Source organism: Glycine soja, chromosome 6, assembly GCF_004193775.1.
Source record: "Glycine soja cultivar W05 chromosome 6, ASM419377v2, whole genome shotgun sequence".
NCBI lineage: Eukaryota > Viridiplantae > Streptophyta > Magnoliopsida > Fabales > Fabaceae > Glycine > Glycine soja.
The window spans coordinates 34,440,779-34,459,309 of NC_041007.1; the positions used below are offsets into that span (position 1 = coordinate 34,440,779).

Genomic DNA, 18,531 nt, shown 5'->3' on the forward strand with positions numbered 1-18,531 from the left:
ATTCATGATTTGTTTTTGATGTTGACAAAGGGGGAGAGAAAGATAAAAGATAAAATAGTAAGAAAAATTATCTATTGTTTATGAGAAATTGTTTACATATGAAAAATATGAAATCTTCAACTGTCTCATATAAGCAATCATTGCAAAACCAAGGGGGAGTAAACTATATGCAAATAGATATTTTTTCTTTGTTGTTGCTCCTAACCTACAGGTGGTTGTCATCATCAAAAAGGGGGAGAATGTAAATCATGAAGATTTTGATGATGTCAAGAAGAATTAAGAATTTGCTTGAGAAAGGGGGAGAATGTAAATCATGCAAGCTTTGATGGTGTTGAGAAGAAATCACATGTTTGTCATCATCAAAAAGGGGGAGAATGTGAATGTATGTATACATGATTTTGATGATGTCAAAAGAAGAATCAAACAAGACTCATTTTGCTTCAAGATTAATACAAGATTGTTTCAACAAACAAAGCCTTGATTCAAGATTTCTTCAAGATCAAGCCTTGCCTCACAATGAAAGGTTTCATGTCATTCAAGGCACATGTAATCGATTACCAATGGTTTGAAATTGTGTAATCGATTGCACATCATATGTAATCGATTACCAGAGACTTTGAACGTTGGGAACTCAAATTTTAAATGAAGGGTCACAACTGTTCAAGAAAAACAACTGTGTAATCGATTACACTAATTCTGTAATCGATTACCAGAGAGGATTTTCAAGGAATATCGCCAACAGTCACATCTTATCATTTGGATTTTGAATGGCCATCAAAGGCCTATATATATGTGTGACTTGGGACGAAATTGAAGAGAGTTTTTTTGGTCCAAAATGTCTTATCCTCTCAAAAGACAATGAGAGAGATTCCAAAAGAACGTTGTTAAATTGATTGTTGTTGCTTCTTCTGCATTCTAAGCCTATCCCTCTTAAGATTATTGAGGCCACAAGGTCCAACAAGTGGTATCAGAGCAGGATTCTTGTATAAAGTTTAAAAGCTTCAAGAATAGATATGGCCTCATCCAAATTTCCATTTCTTGAGGGAAATTCTATCAATAGGCTCTTATGTTCAATGGTGAGGGTTATCATTATTGGAAAACCCGAATGCAGATCTTTATAGAAGCCATAGATCTAAAGATATGGGAAGCCATTGAATTTGATTCATTTATTCCTACAATGGTAGAGAGAAATGCAACTACATAAAAAAAAACTAGAGAAGAAAGATGATGATGATGAAATAAGAAAGAAGAAGGTTCCTCTTTAGCCCCAAAATGCTGAGTGCGATCAACTTGGGCACATGAGATTCAATTATCCTGTGTTTAAAAGAAGAATGGAAAAATCCGACAAGATGAATTTCAAAGAGAAGAAAGAAAAGAAAGGATATATCACTTGGGAAGATAATGTCATAAATTATTCAAGTGATTCAGAGAAGAAAATCATAAGTCTGGATATCATGATGAAAGAATATGAAAATGGAGAAGAGCAAAGTCGATACATTGATAGCAATTTCTCCAAACACATGGCATGCATAAAAGTTTATTCATATTTCTCTCCAAGATAAATGAATATGTGATTTATGGAGACAGCAAACGAAGGCCACATTTCTCCCCAAGAAAACTGAATATGTGATATATGGAGACAACAAACAAAGGCCACTTGATCAACAACCCCAACAAGTAATATCAAATGATACCAACAAGTCACTTGTCTTTGATTGATTACTTTTGATACTTGTTTTCTACTTGAGTTTAGACTGTTCTTGATGGTTGTGATTAAATTTGATTTGAAATATTTGATGATTGATTGTATTTGATTGTGTTTGATTGATGTGTTATTGTACTTGTTTTTGCTTGATTAATATTGAATGATTCTTTTAATGCCTTTTGGTATCACTTGATTCTCATACATTGCAACAAGTGGTATACAATTAATATTGAATGATTGTTTTAATGCCGTTTGGTATCACTTGATTCTCATACATTGCAACAAGTGGTAACATCTTTCTCCTCTCTATTCATGATTTGCTTTTGATGTTGACAAAGGGGGAGAGAAAGATAAAAGATAAAATAGTAAAAAAATTATCTATTTTTTATGAGACAATTTGTTTACATATGAAAAATATGAAATCTTCAACTGTCTCATATAAGCAATCATTGCAAAACCAAGGGGGAGTAAACTATATGCAAATAAATATTTTTTCTTTGTTGTTGCTCCTAACCTACAGGTGGTTGTCATCATCAAAAAGGGGGAGAATGTAAATCATGAAGATTTTGATGATGTCAAGAAGAATTAAGAATTTGCTTGAGAAAGGGGGAGAATGTAAATCATGCAAGCTTTGATGGTGTTGAGAAGAAATCACATGTTTGTCATCATCAAAAAGGGGGAAAATGTGAATGTATCTATACATGATTTTGATTATGTCAAAAGAAGAATCAAACAAGGCTCATTTTGCTTCAAGATTAATACAAGATTGTTTCAACAAACAAAGCCTTGATTCAAGATTTCTTCAAGATCAAGCCTTTCCTCACAAGGAAAGGTTTCAAGTCATTCAAGGCACATGTAATCGATTACCAATGGTTTGAAAGTGTGTAATCAATTACACATCATATGTAATCGATTACCAGAGACTTTGAACTTTGGGAATTCAAATTTTAAATGAAGGGTCACAACTGTTCAAGAAAAATAACTGTGTAATCGATTACACTAATTCTGTAATCGATTACCAGAGAGGATTTTCAAGGAATATCGCCAACAGTCACATCTTATCATTTGGATTTTGAATGGCCATCAAAGGCCTATATATATGTGTGACTTGGGATGAAATTGAAGAGAGAGTTTTTTTGGTGCAAAACGTCTTATCCTCTCAAAAGACAATGAGAGAGATTCCAAAAGAACATTGTTAAATTGATTGTTGTTGCTTCTTCTACATTCTAAGCCTATCCCTCTTAAGATTATTGAGGCCACAAGGTCCAAATGGATTTAGACAGACACTTCCAAAGAATGAACCTGAGATTTTATCTCCTCGATGGTCTCAACGATCCAAGCCTGAAGAATACATATGTGGCATCGTTACTAGAAGAGATACAACCAGAATTAAACAAGATGGTAGCAACCGCCCAAATAGATTTTTCTACCATGTCTACGGGGCAAATCCATCAATTCACTCTGGAGGTCGTTGACAAGTTATGCAGACAACACTAGTATTTCTCAGACATCATGAACAGAAAAGCCAAGTATAGCAGAGCATGTAAAAAACCTTACTTGGAAATCAAATGCAAAGAGAAAACATGTCATTGTTCACCGAAGAAAAAGAAAGCCTTACAAACTCACACAAAGGAGAAAAGAAGGCCATTAAAGTTTTTCAGGAGAAGCCAAAGGAGAGGAAAATCCAGGGGACAAAGATGTTTCATTTGCAACCAGACGGGACATTTTGCAAAAAATTGTCCTAAGAAGTCACAAAAAGCCATCAGACTAATCTCTCATCTTCAAATCGGTGAGTAAGATGATGTAGAATCTATGTACTCTGAACAGAGTGAGCCAGATGATGAGACTGAATTTGTCCCAAACCAGATAGACTCTTTTGATGAAGAATCCCCAGCACTTCCAATCCCCATCTTCTCCATACAAGAAGAACAATCTATCAGGCCTGCGATTCCTCAACCATGTGTTTAAATTCAGGTGTTGGCAAAAAAGTTTGAAAAACCAATTAAGGTTATTGCCTTTATAGATATTGGAGCTCAGAGGACGATGATGGATCCAGATATTCTTCCATAAGAATACTGGAAGAATGAAGTAGCCTATTTTGTAGTAGCTGATGGAAAATTTTTTTAGAACTGACATGGTAACACATGCTCCTATAGGCATTAAGTTTTTCCCCGATTGTATCATCTTGACCAAGGTGATTGGAAGCAAATTGCCTGATAGAGATCTCCTCATCGGAATGGATGTGTATACTGCTGCTGATAAACTCCATATACATTCTATCGGGATCATATTCAAAATAGAATTCAGGCCTTTTTCAGAAGTCACTAGGCTCTTCTCTTTAGCAGAAGCCCCACCAGAAGTTGGAGAGTTTAAACAAAAAATTTCCTCCCTGTGCGCAAAAAGTCATGAGGATTTCGACCATCCATCTCCTTTCTGGAAAAACAAAGAATATTTTGTTGATCTACCATTCAAGATAAATGAAGATATCAATCCAACCAAAGCAACCCATCCAGGGATGACACCCTCAGATCTTCAGGCAGCCAGACAAGAATGCCATGACCTGCTAAGGCAAGGATTGATTGAACCAACTCAGTCAAACTGGGCATGCCAGGCTTTTTATGTAGAAAAGATAGCTGAAAAATTAAGGGGAAAGAAAAGGTTAGTCATTGACTATAAGCCTCTCAATCATTTTCTTAAAGATGATAAGTTTCCCATCCCAAAGGCTTCATCTTTCCCCACCTTGATCAGAGAATCAAACTTATTTTCAAAGTTTGATTTAAAATCAGGTTTTTGGTAGCTTGGCCTAAAACCAGAAGACCGATATAAAACAGCTTTCTGTATTCCAAATGCTCAGTATCAGTGGACAGTCCTACCTTTTGGTCTAAAAGTAGCACCCTCTCTCTTCCAGAAAGCCATGACCAAAATCTTTGAACCAATTCTGAAAAACGCTCTTGTCTACATAGATGACATCCTCCTCTTTTCAAAAGATATTGCCTCTCATAAAAAGTTGTTGAATCAATTCTTTGAAATAGCCAACCAACATGGGATCATGCTCTCAGAAAAAAAGATCCAGCTTGCTCAATCTCAGATTGATTTCTTAGGAATGCATTTTTTCCAGGGTACCTAACAGCCTCAGCCTCACATAGCTCAAGAGCTGCTAAATTTTCCTGATTAAAATCTCACTGTTAAACAGATCCAACAATTCTTAGGAATTGTAAATTATATTCGAGATTTTATCCCCAGAGCAGCCCAATATACCAGTTCATTATCCAAACATTTGAAGAAAAACTCTTCTCCATGGTCAGAAGAACAAACGATAGCTGTCAAAGAGCTCAAAAAGATTGCTCAAAACCCCCCAGCTTTAAAGATCCCTGGAACAGTCCAGAGGATATTGCAAACTGATGCAAGTGATCATTATTGGGGAGCCATCATGATAGAACAAGAAGGAGAGAAGAATTATTATTGTGGTCATGCCAGTGGACAATTTAAGGAAGCTGAGAAACACTATCACACTACATTCAAAGAGGCCTTGGCAGTAAAAAATGGAATCAAGAAATTTGATTTTCATTTGAGAGGACATCAGTTTCAGGTTCACATGGATAATTCATCATTTCCAAAAAATTTGGAATTTAAAAACAAGATGCCTCCAGATCCTCAGATTTTAAGGCTCAAGGATTGGTTCTCCAGATATGATTTTTCTGTGAAACACATAAAAGGGAAGAATAACCTGATCCCTGATTTCCTATCCAGACCAAACCACAAAACCGTTAAGGTAATCACTTCCACTCACTTCTTCCCACTGATATTCATGGCAAAACCATTATCTGAGACAACCAAAACCATTAAAGTATTCCCTCCAGGATTAGTTACTCATACTCCTGCACAAATCCTCGAATATGCTAAGTCCCATTACTTCGATTTTCTGCATGAGACCATGAGATTCAAACACACCCCAGCACAAATATTTAACCCTGAGATACCCTTTGGAGGTATATTTGAATTATTCTATGAAGTTGGATGGGATTTGTGTGAACCAACCGTATGGGTCATCTGGTGTAACACAGTGCAGTATTCAATCCCCATCGCCATAAAACCTTTGATGACATACAACATGTTGACAGATCCGTATAAAGATAAATATATTTTATGGACAATGTTAGAATGGATGGTCGAAATCCTCATGACTTTCTACGCACAGGGAGGAAATGCTTCAAAGGTTCCCCAGACATGAGCTTCATTTCTAGACCAGAGTTGTCCTCGTTCCATAAAATAGGGACGATGAATAATCACAATAGAAACTAAATTCTCTATGTGATCTTCTGAAATCCATCTTTGTCTCTCAATGTCTAGAATTTGTTTCAGCTTCACACGCCACCATGCTAAAGGAGAAAACCATTCTAACATTGTCCATAAAAGATATTTATCTTTATACGGATCTGTCAACATGTTGTATGTCATCAAAGGTTTTATGGCGATGGGGATTGAATACTGCATTGTGTTACACCAGATGACCCATATGGTTGGTTCACACCAATCCCACCCAACTTCACAGAATAATTCAAATATACCTCCAAAGGGTATCTCAGGGTTAAATATTTGTGCTGGGGTGTGTTTCAATCTCATGGTCTCATGCAGAAAATGGAAGTAATGGGACTTAGCATATTCGAGGATCTGTGCAGAAGTATGAGTAACTAATCCTGGAGGGAATACTTTAATGGTTTTGGCTGTCTCAGATAATGGTTTTGTCATGAATATCAGTGGGAAGGAGTGAGTGGAAGTGATTACCTTAACGGTTTTGTGGTTTGGTCTGGATAGGAAATCAGGGATCATGTTATTCTTCCCTTTTATGTGTTTCACAAAAAAATCATATCTAGAGAACCAATCGTTGAGTCTTAAAATCTGAGGATCTGGAGGCATCTTGTTTTTAAATTCCAAATTTTTTGGAAATGATGAATTATCCATGTGAACCTGAAATTGATGTCCTCTCAAATGAAAATCAAATTTCTTGATTCCATTTTTTACTGCCAAGGCCTCTTTGAATGTAGTGTGATAGTGTTTCTTAGCTTCCTTGAATTGTCCACTGGCATGACCACAATAATAATTCTTCTCTCCTTCATGTTCTATCATGATGGCTCCCCAATAATAATCACTTTCATCAGTTTGCAATATCCTCTGGCCTGTTCCAGGTATCTTTAAAGTTGGGGGGTTTTGAGCAATCTTTTTGAGCTCTTTGACAGCTATCGTCTGTTCTTTTGACCATGGAGAAGAGTTTTTCTTCAAATGTTTGGATAATGAACTGGTATATTGGGCTGCTCTGGGGATAAAATCTCGAATATAATTTACAATTCCTAAGAATTGTTGGATCTGTTTAACAGTGAGATTTTCATTAGGAAAATTTAGCAGCTCTTGAGCTATGTGAGGCTGAGGCTGTTAGGTACCCTGGAAAAAATGCATTCCTAAGAAATCAATCTGAGATTGAGCAAGCTGGATCTTTTTTTCTGAGAGCATGATCCCATGCTGGTTGGCTATTTCAAAGAATTGATTCAACAACTTTTTATGAGAGGCAATATCTTTTGAAAAGAGGAGGATGTCATCTATGTAGACAAGAGCGTTTTTCAGAATTGGTTCAAAGATTTTGGTCATGGCTTTCTGGAAGAGAGAGGGTGCTACTTTTAGACCAAAAGGTAGGACTGTCCACTGATACTGAGCATTTGGAATACAGAAAGTTGTTTTATATTGGTCTTCTGATTTTAGGCCAAGCTACCAAAAACCTAATTTTAAATCAAACTTTGAAAATAAGTTTGATTCTCTGATCAAGGTGGAGAAAGATGAAGCCTTTGGGATGGGAAACTTATCATCTTTAAGAAAATGATTGAGAGGCTTATAGTCAATGACTAACCTTTTCTTTCCCCTTAATTTTTCAGCTCTCTTTTCTACATAAAAAGCCTGGCATGCCCAGTTTGACTGAGTTGGCTTAATCAATCCTTGCCTTAGCAGGTCATGGCATTCTTGTCTGGCTGCCTGAAGATCTGAGGGTGTCATCCCTGGATGGGTTGCTTTGGTTGGATTGATATCTTCATTTAGCTTGAATGGTAGATCAACAAAATATTCTTTGTTTTTCCAGAAAGGAGATGGATGGTCGAAATCCTCATGACTTTTTGCGCACAGGGAGGAAATTTTTTGTTTAAACTCTCCAACTTCTGGTGGGGCTTCTGCTAAAGAGAAGAGCCTTGTGACCTCTGAAAAAGGCCTGAATTCTCTTTTGAATTTGATCCCAGTAGAATGTATCTGGAGTTTATCAGCAGCAGTATACACATCCATTCCAATGAAGAGATCTCTATCAGGCAATTTGCTTCCAATCACCTTGGTCAAGATGATACAATCGGGGAAAAACTTAATGCCTATAGGAGCATGTGTTACCATGTCAGTTCTAAAAAACTTTTCCATCAGCAACTAAAAAATAGGCTACTTCATTCTTCCAGTATTTTTGTGGAAGAATATCTTGATCCATCATCGTCCTCTGAGCTCCAGTATCTATAAAGGCAATAACCTTAATTGGTTTTTCAAACTTTTTTGCCAACACCTGAATTTCAACACATGGTTGAGGAATCGCAGGCCTGATAGATTGTTCTTCTTGTATGGAGAAGATGGGGATTGAAAGTGCTGGGGATTCTTCATCAGAAGAGTCTGTCTGGTTTAGGGCAAATTCAGTCTCATCATCTGGCCTCACTCTGTTCAGAGTACAAAGATTCTACATCATCGTACTCACCAATTTGAAGATGAGAGATTAGTCTGATGGCTTTTTGTGACTTCTTAGGACATTTTTTTGCAAAATGTATCGTCTGGTTGCAAATGAAACATCTTTGTCCCCTGGATTTTCCTCTCCTTTGGCTTCTCCTGAAAAACTTTAATGGCCTTCTTTTCTCCTTTGTGTGAGTTTGTAAGGCTTTCTTTTTCTTCGGTGAACAATGACATGTTTTCTCTTTGCATTTGATTTCCAAGTAAGGTTTTTTACATGCTCTGCTATACTTGGCTTTTCTGTTCATGATGTCTGAGAAATACTGGTGTTGTCTGCATAACTTGTCAACGACCTCCAGAGTGAATTGATGGATTTTCCCCATAGACATGGTAGAAAAATCCATTTGGGCGGCTGCTACCATCTTGTTTAATTCTGGTTGTATCTCTTCTGGTAACGATACCACATATGTATTCTTCAGGCTTGGATCATTGAGACCATCGAGGAGATAAAATCTTTGGTTCATTCTTTGGAAGCGTCTGTCTAAATCTTTTATTTTTAAAGAACAACACCTCATCTCAAAGAATTCTTGCCTTATCTTTCTTTCAATGATCTTCCCTTCTCCAATGAATTCTTGATGGAGAGTTCCTAGAACCGCTGTTGTAGATCCTAATTCAAGAAACTGATTTTGATGTACATCTCCTAGATTGTGGTACCATTCCTTCAGTATTCCTGTCATTCGGCAACAAAACTCTTCAGTTACTTTGTAAGGATCAGCATCCTTCATGAATTTTGTATCCAGCCATGCTCCCATCTCGATGAGTTTTTTCCTCCATTCTCTTGGGGGAGTATCATCAAGGATAAACCAAGGTCCTGCATTTGGCTTGGAGGATGAACTCTTTGAAAACACTGGTTCTTCTTCTACAGGAGAATCATAGAATGGTTCTTCTGTGGAGCGAGCCATCAAAATGTTTGAGATGTCCATGTGTCCATCCTCTTCTTCTTCATCAGAATAAGATTTTTGTGTTTCTGAAGAAGATTCTTCAGATTCTGTTCCAGTTTCATCAGATCCTTCTGAGGCCTCTAGCTTTTGTTGAATCGAAAACTGGGAATATGGATCCTGAGAATCTTGAAAGTCATGAGGGTCATTCTTTTGAGTTTCTCCTATTCTTGTAGGAGATTCAGTTGACTCTTGGGAAGAGATATTTAGTCTTGTAGATTCTTTCTTTGGAGGTTCTGATTTTTTCTTATAAGCTGAAGTTGTGGGCAAAGACCAGGATTGGCTAGCTTTGGAAAAGAAATAATATGGAGGGTTTGGGAATGGAGAATAGAAAGTAGGAGAGGGAGAGGTTAAAAAGGAATAAGGATCTAAGACAGACTTTTTTTTTTCTATTATCTTTGATTCTATGTATCGATCTAGATCCTGGACTTGAGCTTTAAGCCTCCTTATTTCTCTTTCTTTGGCGTTAGACGCTGCCCCAAAAGCGGTCTTTCTCCATTCTTCTTCAAGGCAAGCAATTTCCTTGGAAAGTTGATGGTATTGTTTTTTCATCCTGTCAGGCAGGTACTGTAGCTTTTCATCATTTGTGCTTACTTGGGTACATATCCTGTCAATCTTCTCATCTATCTTTTTCAAGAAATGATTCTGAGCTCTGGCATTATCTGCCTGCCAGTTTAAGACTTCTTCGACCTGGCTAGGGCTTTTGAGCTTTCCTTCTGGCCCTACTTCCGTTGGAATTATGTAGGGCTTGGTTGAAACCTTTGTCACTGGGTCTGTCTTTTTGTCAAGAGATGGAAACTCTTGATCATAGGATGTGGAGGAAAGCATCATGCAAGGTATAGGTGTTGCCGGAATCTTTAGGGATGGATGACTCCAACCTAGGATTTCCGCCATCCTTTTTTCTTTCCAAAAAGGGTCTTCTGGGTATTTCTTCTTTATCCCCGTCCATGGTCCATTCTCAGGGTCGCTTCTTCTTTGCGGTGGTGGAGGCGGTTTGCAAGGCCTTGGATCTAGCTTCCATCTATCCTCCTCCTCATCATCTGTCTCTTCATCTATGTCTCCATCATGTTCATCACAAGAACAGTCTGAATCACACATTGCTGGAGCAATATCCCAGATAAAGTGTCCATTTACTTTATTTGAATATATCACACCTCCATCTGCTTTGACGACAAATATCGGCATTTTGCTGTCTTCTTTAATTCTAGGTTTTATCATTAAAGAATGAAAAACCTCTGAAGAGTTGTTGCAACTGGCTTCATCTGGTTTCCTGAAGGTTGTAGTTACGAGCCCCTCAATTTTTAATGTATCATTTTTAAAAATTGAGGTTTTAATCTAAGCCATCTGCCGATCTTCTGAAAGTGGCCTGAGAAGTACTAAGAGGCTTAGTATTCTCTCTGAGCATCTTGTAACCGGTCACCCAATGAAGAGGGATCAGCTCCTATAATTCTTTTCTAGACATGTTTCTGGGGATTTGGACAATGGATGGAGTTTCTTCCTGGTTATTAGCCAGGATAAAGAGACCATTGTCATGGCTAGTAGGCAGAGATAGATTGACAGCATGATTCTGCAATCTATATATAATCTGATGATGTAAGGTAGCCGAATGAGCTTCAGATACTTGTTCTGCTCCAGTGATCTGGATTTGGACTTTCATCCTTTGTGGGAGAGTGGGATCTTTCAAACTGACGTTGTAATTTGGAAAGATGGTGAGAACCACACTTCCGACATGAAGAGTAGTTAGTACAGTTCCGATCACAGTATTTTCATAGTGGATGTAACTGGAGTCTAGAAGGGAGACTCTGGCAGTCACGGGAAATCCTCTTCTGCCATGTAAGGATAATACCAACCTAATGGCTCCATAGTGAAGATGAGTGTATCCCTGTTGTTGCCATCCTCTGATAAGTTGTTCTGGAATTTCAATATTGACATATTGCTCCTCAGAAGTAGCAGTCAGCGAGCACTGGTCCATTCTTGAATACTAGACATATTCTTTCATATGGAGTCTTCTAGTGGTGATCAAACTGTGATAGATCTTAATAAGTAACGATGTCTTTTGAATATGTTATAAGGACTTAACAAGGGATTTAGGGACTGAGATATTTGGGCATCTTCTGGAATATATGAGTATTCCAAAAGATTTTCTATTTTTTCTGAAAGGGTTTTGGATATATTTCTGGGTAGGGAAAAAGTCGAATTTAACAACACAGGTTGCTTTTCATAAGTTTCTGCCATTTGTAAATAGGTTCTCTTACTCCTCTTCCTCATATAATAATTACCATCTGATACTCAATTTAACTTTCTTCTCGTTTCTCAGCCATCAATATATGAGGTATATATTTTAAATTGATTTCTGATATTATCAAAAACTTTTTGATTGATATTAAAGTTACAAGAAGATATATTAAATGCAGTTTAAAAGAGTATAGTTTGTTACTTCATAAGAGGAGAGTATATCCAATGAGAGTGAATGAGAGAGTGGAATAATGAGAGTACATATTATCACTAGATGTTAGTGTACAATACATTCAACCATACATTTCAATAGAATTGTTTGATGTTACAGGGGACCTTTCTTAATTTTACAGTTGAGAAGTAATTTGTTAGATTATATTTGACAAGTCTAATTATTTTTTAGTTTTTTTTACTAGTTAATTTTTTTTATTGGTTAATAAATAAGTTTTTTTTAGTAATTTTTAATATTTTTTAATGTTTCTTCAAATAATATTTCTTAAGATATTGGCTTCTAAATTTTAGTTTTTTTTTAAATATTCTCTTCTACCCTTAAAATATTTGTTAAATTTTCTTATAATCCTATTTACTAAATTTCCATATTTCCTGGTTTAATTTAATGATTACACTATTTATTTTGTTATTTTAGCATTATACATGAAGATATGATATTGGTACTGACTTTTGTAGAAGACATATTGATATTGATAGATAATATATTTATTTTATTTACATATTTTTCATTACAATATATATTTAGAAAATTATACTGTTTATAATATTTAATTTATTATTTAAACATTATATTTCACAAAATTGACAATGATAAGTTTTAGATTTATTTTATTTGTCAATTATTTTTTAATAATTTTATATCAAATGATTTATCTTACCTATTACGTTAATTAAAATAGTAAAAATGTAATGTATACTTTAAGTGTATGCTTTTTTGAAATTTATGTTAAAATTGATTAAAAATATTTAAAAATATAGTATAAAATTAATATTGTAATAAAAAATATGAAAAATGAATAATTGAAACTATAAATGTAACAAATATAATTTATCTATAAATAAAAAATTACAAGACTTTAAAATTAATTAAAAAACTAAAACTATAACACCTCAAAATATATTTTTAGTTATAAAATAAAATTAAAATTTATATAAAAATATCAAATAAATATGCTTATTTATATCATTTTACATTTTTGAGTTACTTCAATCAAACATTTATAATTTAATAAGTTAATTTTTAGTTATCAATTAATTTTTTTAACTTTAAACTAACTTTTCGACTAATTTTATCAAATTTAACTTTAGTTTTGTTTAACCATTAATAACTTAGTTATTTTGAGATAATATTAGATAGAAACAATATTGTTAATAAGAAGTTACATTAAAACCAAAAAAAATAAAATCTATTTGTCACCCACACTAGATACCGGAGAGTGTAAGAAACAATACTTGCATATGGTGTGTAGTCATAATTTTGCATCAGTTCGTTGAACTCGTCCAAATTTGGGTGGCCAATACAAGTTTGATCTGAAACAAATGTTTTCTTTAGGATTAAATATAATTTTGGTTTGTATTTTGTTAAATTTGTAATTTTTGTTCCTTTATTTTAAAAGGAAGATATTTAATTTTTTATTTAAAAAATTTACAATTTTAATTTAATCCCCAATATTGTTTACAATTTATTTCTTTCATTTCTTTTATTTTGGTTCAATTGACATTTAAGCCTAACATTTTTCTTTAAAGTATCATGAAAAATTATTTAAATAATTAAACGTAAAAATAAAAAAATATAGATAAAATTAAAAATTAGACCAAAATTATAAATTTCACAAAATGAGAGATCAAATGATTCTATTTTAAAATAGAAAGACTAAAATTATAAATTTAGCTAACAAAGATACCAATATTATTTTTAAGTCTAAATTTTAAAAAAATATTAAAATCTTTTAATAAACATATAAAGTGTTTTGCTGTAAAAAAACATATAAAGTGCTTTTAAAGCACATGCTCAAAAACACACTATTGTTAAAGGTTAGTATTTTTTCTATAATTTATTCAATTAAAAACATAAATGTTTATCTTTTTTTTTTATCTCTTTGCTAAAAAAAGTCTAAACCACTGCTTTAGGATGAAACATTGAACCGATTGAAGAATACAACAAACAGGCCATTAGTTGTTGAGGGAGAAGAGATATCTTGAAAGAGAGGGTAAAATTAATAAAAAGTTTACTTCCGTATTTATTCTGAAAAACCATTATACCATCTCAATAAATATACATTTTTCATTTATAAATTTATAATTGTAATTAATCGCATAATTTATATTTAAAAAATTATAAACTCTTCAAGAAAAATCATAAAATCATATAAAATTATTTTTTATTCAAGTAGTATGATGGTGAATCTCAAATAATATATACATTAATTAATCAATTAAGAAAAAATTAAACTTGTTAGTGTGTGTTTAACAAAGAATGCTTTTGAAAAATATTTATGTTTTTAGAGAAATTTCTCATAAAATTTTGATAATTTCTGGTAAAAAGGAAAAATGATAATTTTGATCATCTATATTAACTTGTGGGTTTTCTTTGGTCCTTTAACTTTTAAAAGGTTCATTTTGATCTTTCATCTTACTTAAAAGATTAAAAATAGTCCGTTATATTTCAAAGGATTCACTTTGGTACCTCATCTAATTTAAAATATTCAAAATATGGTTCTTCAACTATTTAAATATGGGTTTAAATATATTTTTGATCCCTAATATATATTTGAATTTTGCATTTGATCCCTGAAATTTTTTTTCTTCGCATCTGCTCCTTAATATTTGAAAATTTTTGTTTTAGATTCTTGTCGTCAGTTAAGTGATGATGTGTTCATTAAATATTTGATAGCGCAATTTGTGACAGCTTAAAAAATCGTCGGTATTTGTTTCAAAATCAAATTTAAATTTTCTGACAGTAAAAAATTGTTAGAATCAATTAAAGTAAATAAATAAATAAATCAAACATTGAGAATTCTCCTCCTCCATCCTTTCATCTTCCATTTCCGCCACCTACCACCTCTTCCCCCTAGACTTTTCCCCCTCCTAGCTCCTCGACCTCCTTTGTCGTGCATGCCATCTTCATTGGCAAGGGACCCAACCACCATGATTCACCCAAGGCGCGAATCCTTCAAGCATGGCCTTTTGCCAATCCTGCGTCTCATCTTCTTTGACCTGGCACAAACCCTAATTCCACTGAAGTAGAAGCTTCTCAAGTCTTCCTCCAACCAATGAGTTGACTTAGCGACAATCTTTGAGTCACTTCAAATCTCCATTGAGCAAGCCAGGCTCATCCTCGAGACTTTCACCTTGATTTTGCACTCCGACTCAAAACCTCTCATTGTCGCCAAGCTTAGAGAAATCGATTATGTCGACCCTGATATAGTTTTGTTCCTCTACATTCAATCCTACAAGAGTTTCCTCCTGCGCACGCACAAGAACTCTGTCGTTGTCGCTGATGTATGGCCTTCCATCTTCACCTTCGACGACTACTTGCTGCTCTCTCGTTGCTTCAGGTGAATTCTTTTTTCGAGCTGGTGTTCATTGCTATTTTTTTTGTTCGTTATGATTCTTTTTTGATTTCTATATTAAATTGTTGGCGAGTTCATTTTGAGTGATTTTGTTGATTTGATACAAAAGATATTAGTTCTAGTGTTGAATGCTATCCAGCTTGTGAGTGGCCACAATCGATGGGGTGTGGCATCACATGTTGATGAAGAGGCATGTGGTAAGGGAGGTAGATTGTGTTTGCCTGGAGCAGATCTTGCATGAGGCATGCATACTCTAACATTCGACAACGGCAGGTGAGTTCGAGCATGGAAGGAGTGATGGGTGGCAGAAGTGGAAGATGAGAGCACGGAGGAGGAGGATTCTCAATGCTTGATTTTTTTTACTTTAATTAATTATGACAGTTTTTTAGTCGTTAAAAAATTTAAATTTGATTTTGAAATAGATATTGGTGATTTTTGAGTGGTCATGAATCGTATTATCAAATATTTAACGGACACATCATCACTTAACTAATGACAGGGATTTAAAATAAATCTTTTCAAATATCAGGAAACCGATGTGAAGGAAAAATTTATATCAGCGATCGGAAACATAATTAAGTCTTAAATATATTCAGAATGATCCTTAATCTAAGTGTTATTCGAATGACAAAATTAAATATATTTAAACAATTGAAGGACTATTTTGAAACTTTTAAATATGAAGAGGTACCAAAATGAACTTTTTAAAAATAAAGGATCTTTTTAACATTTTAAATAAGATAAATTAAGGACCATAACAAACTTTTTAATAGATGAAGGACTATTTTGAGCAAAATAAATAAGATAAAAGGTATAAATAATCATTTAACCAAAAAATAATTATCTTTTAAATAAAAGGACAAACTTTTTGTTAAAAAATTACAAATTTAATGAATCAATATTGCAATACTCTCCTTTATTTCTAAGGCTTAAATATATTTTTAATTCCTAATAAATATTTGATTTTTATGTTTGTTCCCTAATAAATTTTTACATTGTATTGAGTCTTTAATAAAATAATACTTTTATTTTTTATCCTTGATATTTTGTTTTAGTTCTTGATAAATTAGAGTATTTTTTATTTACTTTCTAATAAATTAGAAAATTTTGTTTTAATATTTATTAATAAAAAATGGAAAATTTTATCATAAAATAAAAAAATAATAATTTATTAGAGGTTAAAAATAAGTGTTAAAGACCAAAAATAAAATTATTATTTTATTAAAAATTCATGACAAAATTTTTTTATTAAAAAAACAAACATAACATTAAATATTTATTAAAAATAAAAAATATATTTAAATATAAAGTATCACATGAACTACTGAATTCAACTACTAAATAAGAGTCAAACTGCACCATTCATAAAGTAGACTGAGCATTAAACTCTAGATATTTTATCTCTTAACTTATTTTCTAAACAATTTCATTTTCATTTGGTGGGCAAACGATGAATTCCATCCCTCTGAAAAAAATCCTTCAATCACCCATGGAGAGGAAAATCTTGAAGATTTTGGACAAACCTATCCATGTAACCATTCATTAAATTAGGACTGCCCCCAGTTTTCTTCCACTCCATGTGATTCTTCTTCACTCTAGCACCAACCTCACTGTCTCCATCCATCACTAACTTAATGGCTTTGCTCAAACTCTCTTTGGAGACCCACCCATTTCCCCCTCTCTCCACCTCAACAGCCACTCCAAGTTCCTCAACAAGCAACTTGGTGTTCAAAACTTGGTCCCCCAACTGTGGAACCAACACTATCTGCTTGTCACTCATCAAAGACTCCCACATAGACCCAAACCCACAATGGTTCACAAAGCACCCCACAGAAGGGTGCTTCAAGATCAACAATTGCTGAACCCACCCCCTTGAAACCACCCCTCTCCCCTTCACCCTCTCTTCAAACCCCTCAGGCAGTGCCTCTTCCACACTCTCACACCCTCTAGGAGTTTTGAGAGCAACCAAAAAGGGTAACCCTGAAAGCTCAAACCCAAGCAAAAGCTCTTGAAATTGATCTTTCTCCAAATTGATTTGAGACCCAAATGCACAATACACAATAGACTCATTCGCAAACGCATCAAGCCAATTGGCCCAATTTTCTTCTAACTTCCCCTCAGCCTCCTCTGGCAACACTGGCCCAGTCAAAAGCACTTTTTTTCCAAACTGTGATGCAATGTAGTCACAAAAGTTACCCTCAATTTCCCTACTTGTTCTAATGGCTATAGCATCACTTTCTCTCAAGGCACTAGTTATGCGATCATAGAATGTTATGTTGTCTTCACCAAAGGGTACTGAAATAAACATCAATGACTCTGCTTCAAGGCCAGTAAGAACTACTTTGGATGAAGGGTACCCTTCTGGTGGTTGGCTTAGTTCCTCCACAGTAATTGGCCTGTCCTTGGGAACATTCCTTGCAGGCACAAGAACTATAGCCAAACTTGCTGCACAAACCACATTGTAACAAATGGTTTTGATGCCCAGCTTTTTTGCTATCTGGGGCACCCAATAAGCGTTATCATAGAGCACAAAATCAGGGTTTGTTGCACTAAGTGTGTGCTCCACTTGGTCACGGGTTTTGTCCATGGCTATGACTAGTAAATGGTTCAAGGAAATGGGGATCTCTGAGGCTGTTTCGGTGCCATGAGGAAGGCCTTTTACATGAGGAATTGTGAGGGTATGGAATGTGATGAGGTGAGGATGGTTGTTGAGGTGTTGGAGTTGTAGTTTGGCTTTTTTAGGTAGCAAGAACGTGATTTTGTGACCCCTTTTGGCTAACTCGTTTGAAAGGTGGAGGAATGGAGTCATGTGACCTGTTGCAAACCATGGGAACATGGCAATGTGAAGAAGGTGGTTTCTTGTTGGAGCCATTTTGGGGGACTTTTTATTAAGGTTTGATTCCTTTGTTGGTCATGACTCATGATATGGAATTCCAATTGTTTTTATAGGAAAAATTATTAGGTCAGAACCATCACATTATTTATACACTTTGAATTTCTAATAGAAAAGACGGATACGATGCTCTTGCTAAATACCATATCAAAAACACTATCTTTGCATTATTAAAAAAAACACTATCTTTGTTATTCATTAATATTCAAATTATAAAAAATTTTATTTTCGTTTTTTCTGAGATAAAAAGGTTGATTCTTTCTGTCTATAAAAGATAAAAAGGTTAATGAATTTTTTTTACATAAGATATATATAGACATAATCTTAATTTCTACTTCCTCATAATTGCAATTATAATTATAATTGTTGTACTAAAAT

The 18,531-nt window shown here is 34.3% G+C and overlaps 1 protein-coding gene across 1 annotated transcript; it reads right to left on the reverse strand.

The window, feature by feature from the left end:
• Positions 1–16,535: 16,535 nt before the first annotated feature.
• Positions 16,536–18,199, reverse strand: LOC114416818 (UDP-glycosyltransferase 79B3-like). The gene has a single exon (XM_028381843.1). It carries the CDS (start codon positions 18,130–18,132, stop codon positions 16,744–16,746), a length of 1,389 nt encoding a protein of 462 aa, XP_028237644.1. The 5' UTR covers positions 18,133–18,199; the 3' UTR covers positions 16,536–16,743.
• Positions 18,200–18,531: the final 332 nt, after the last annotated feature.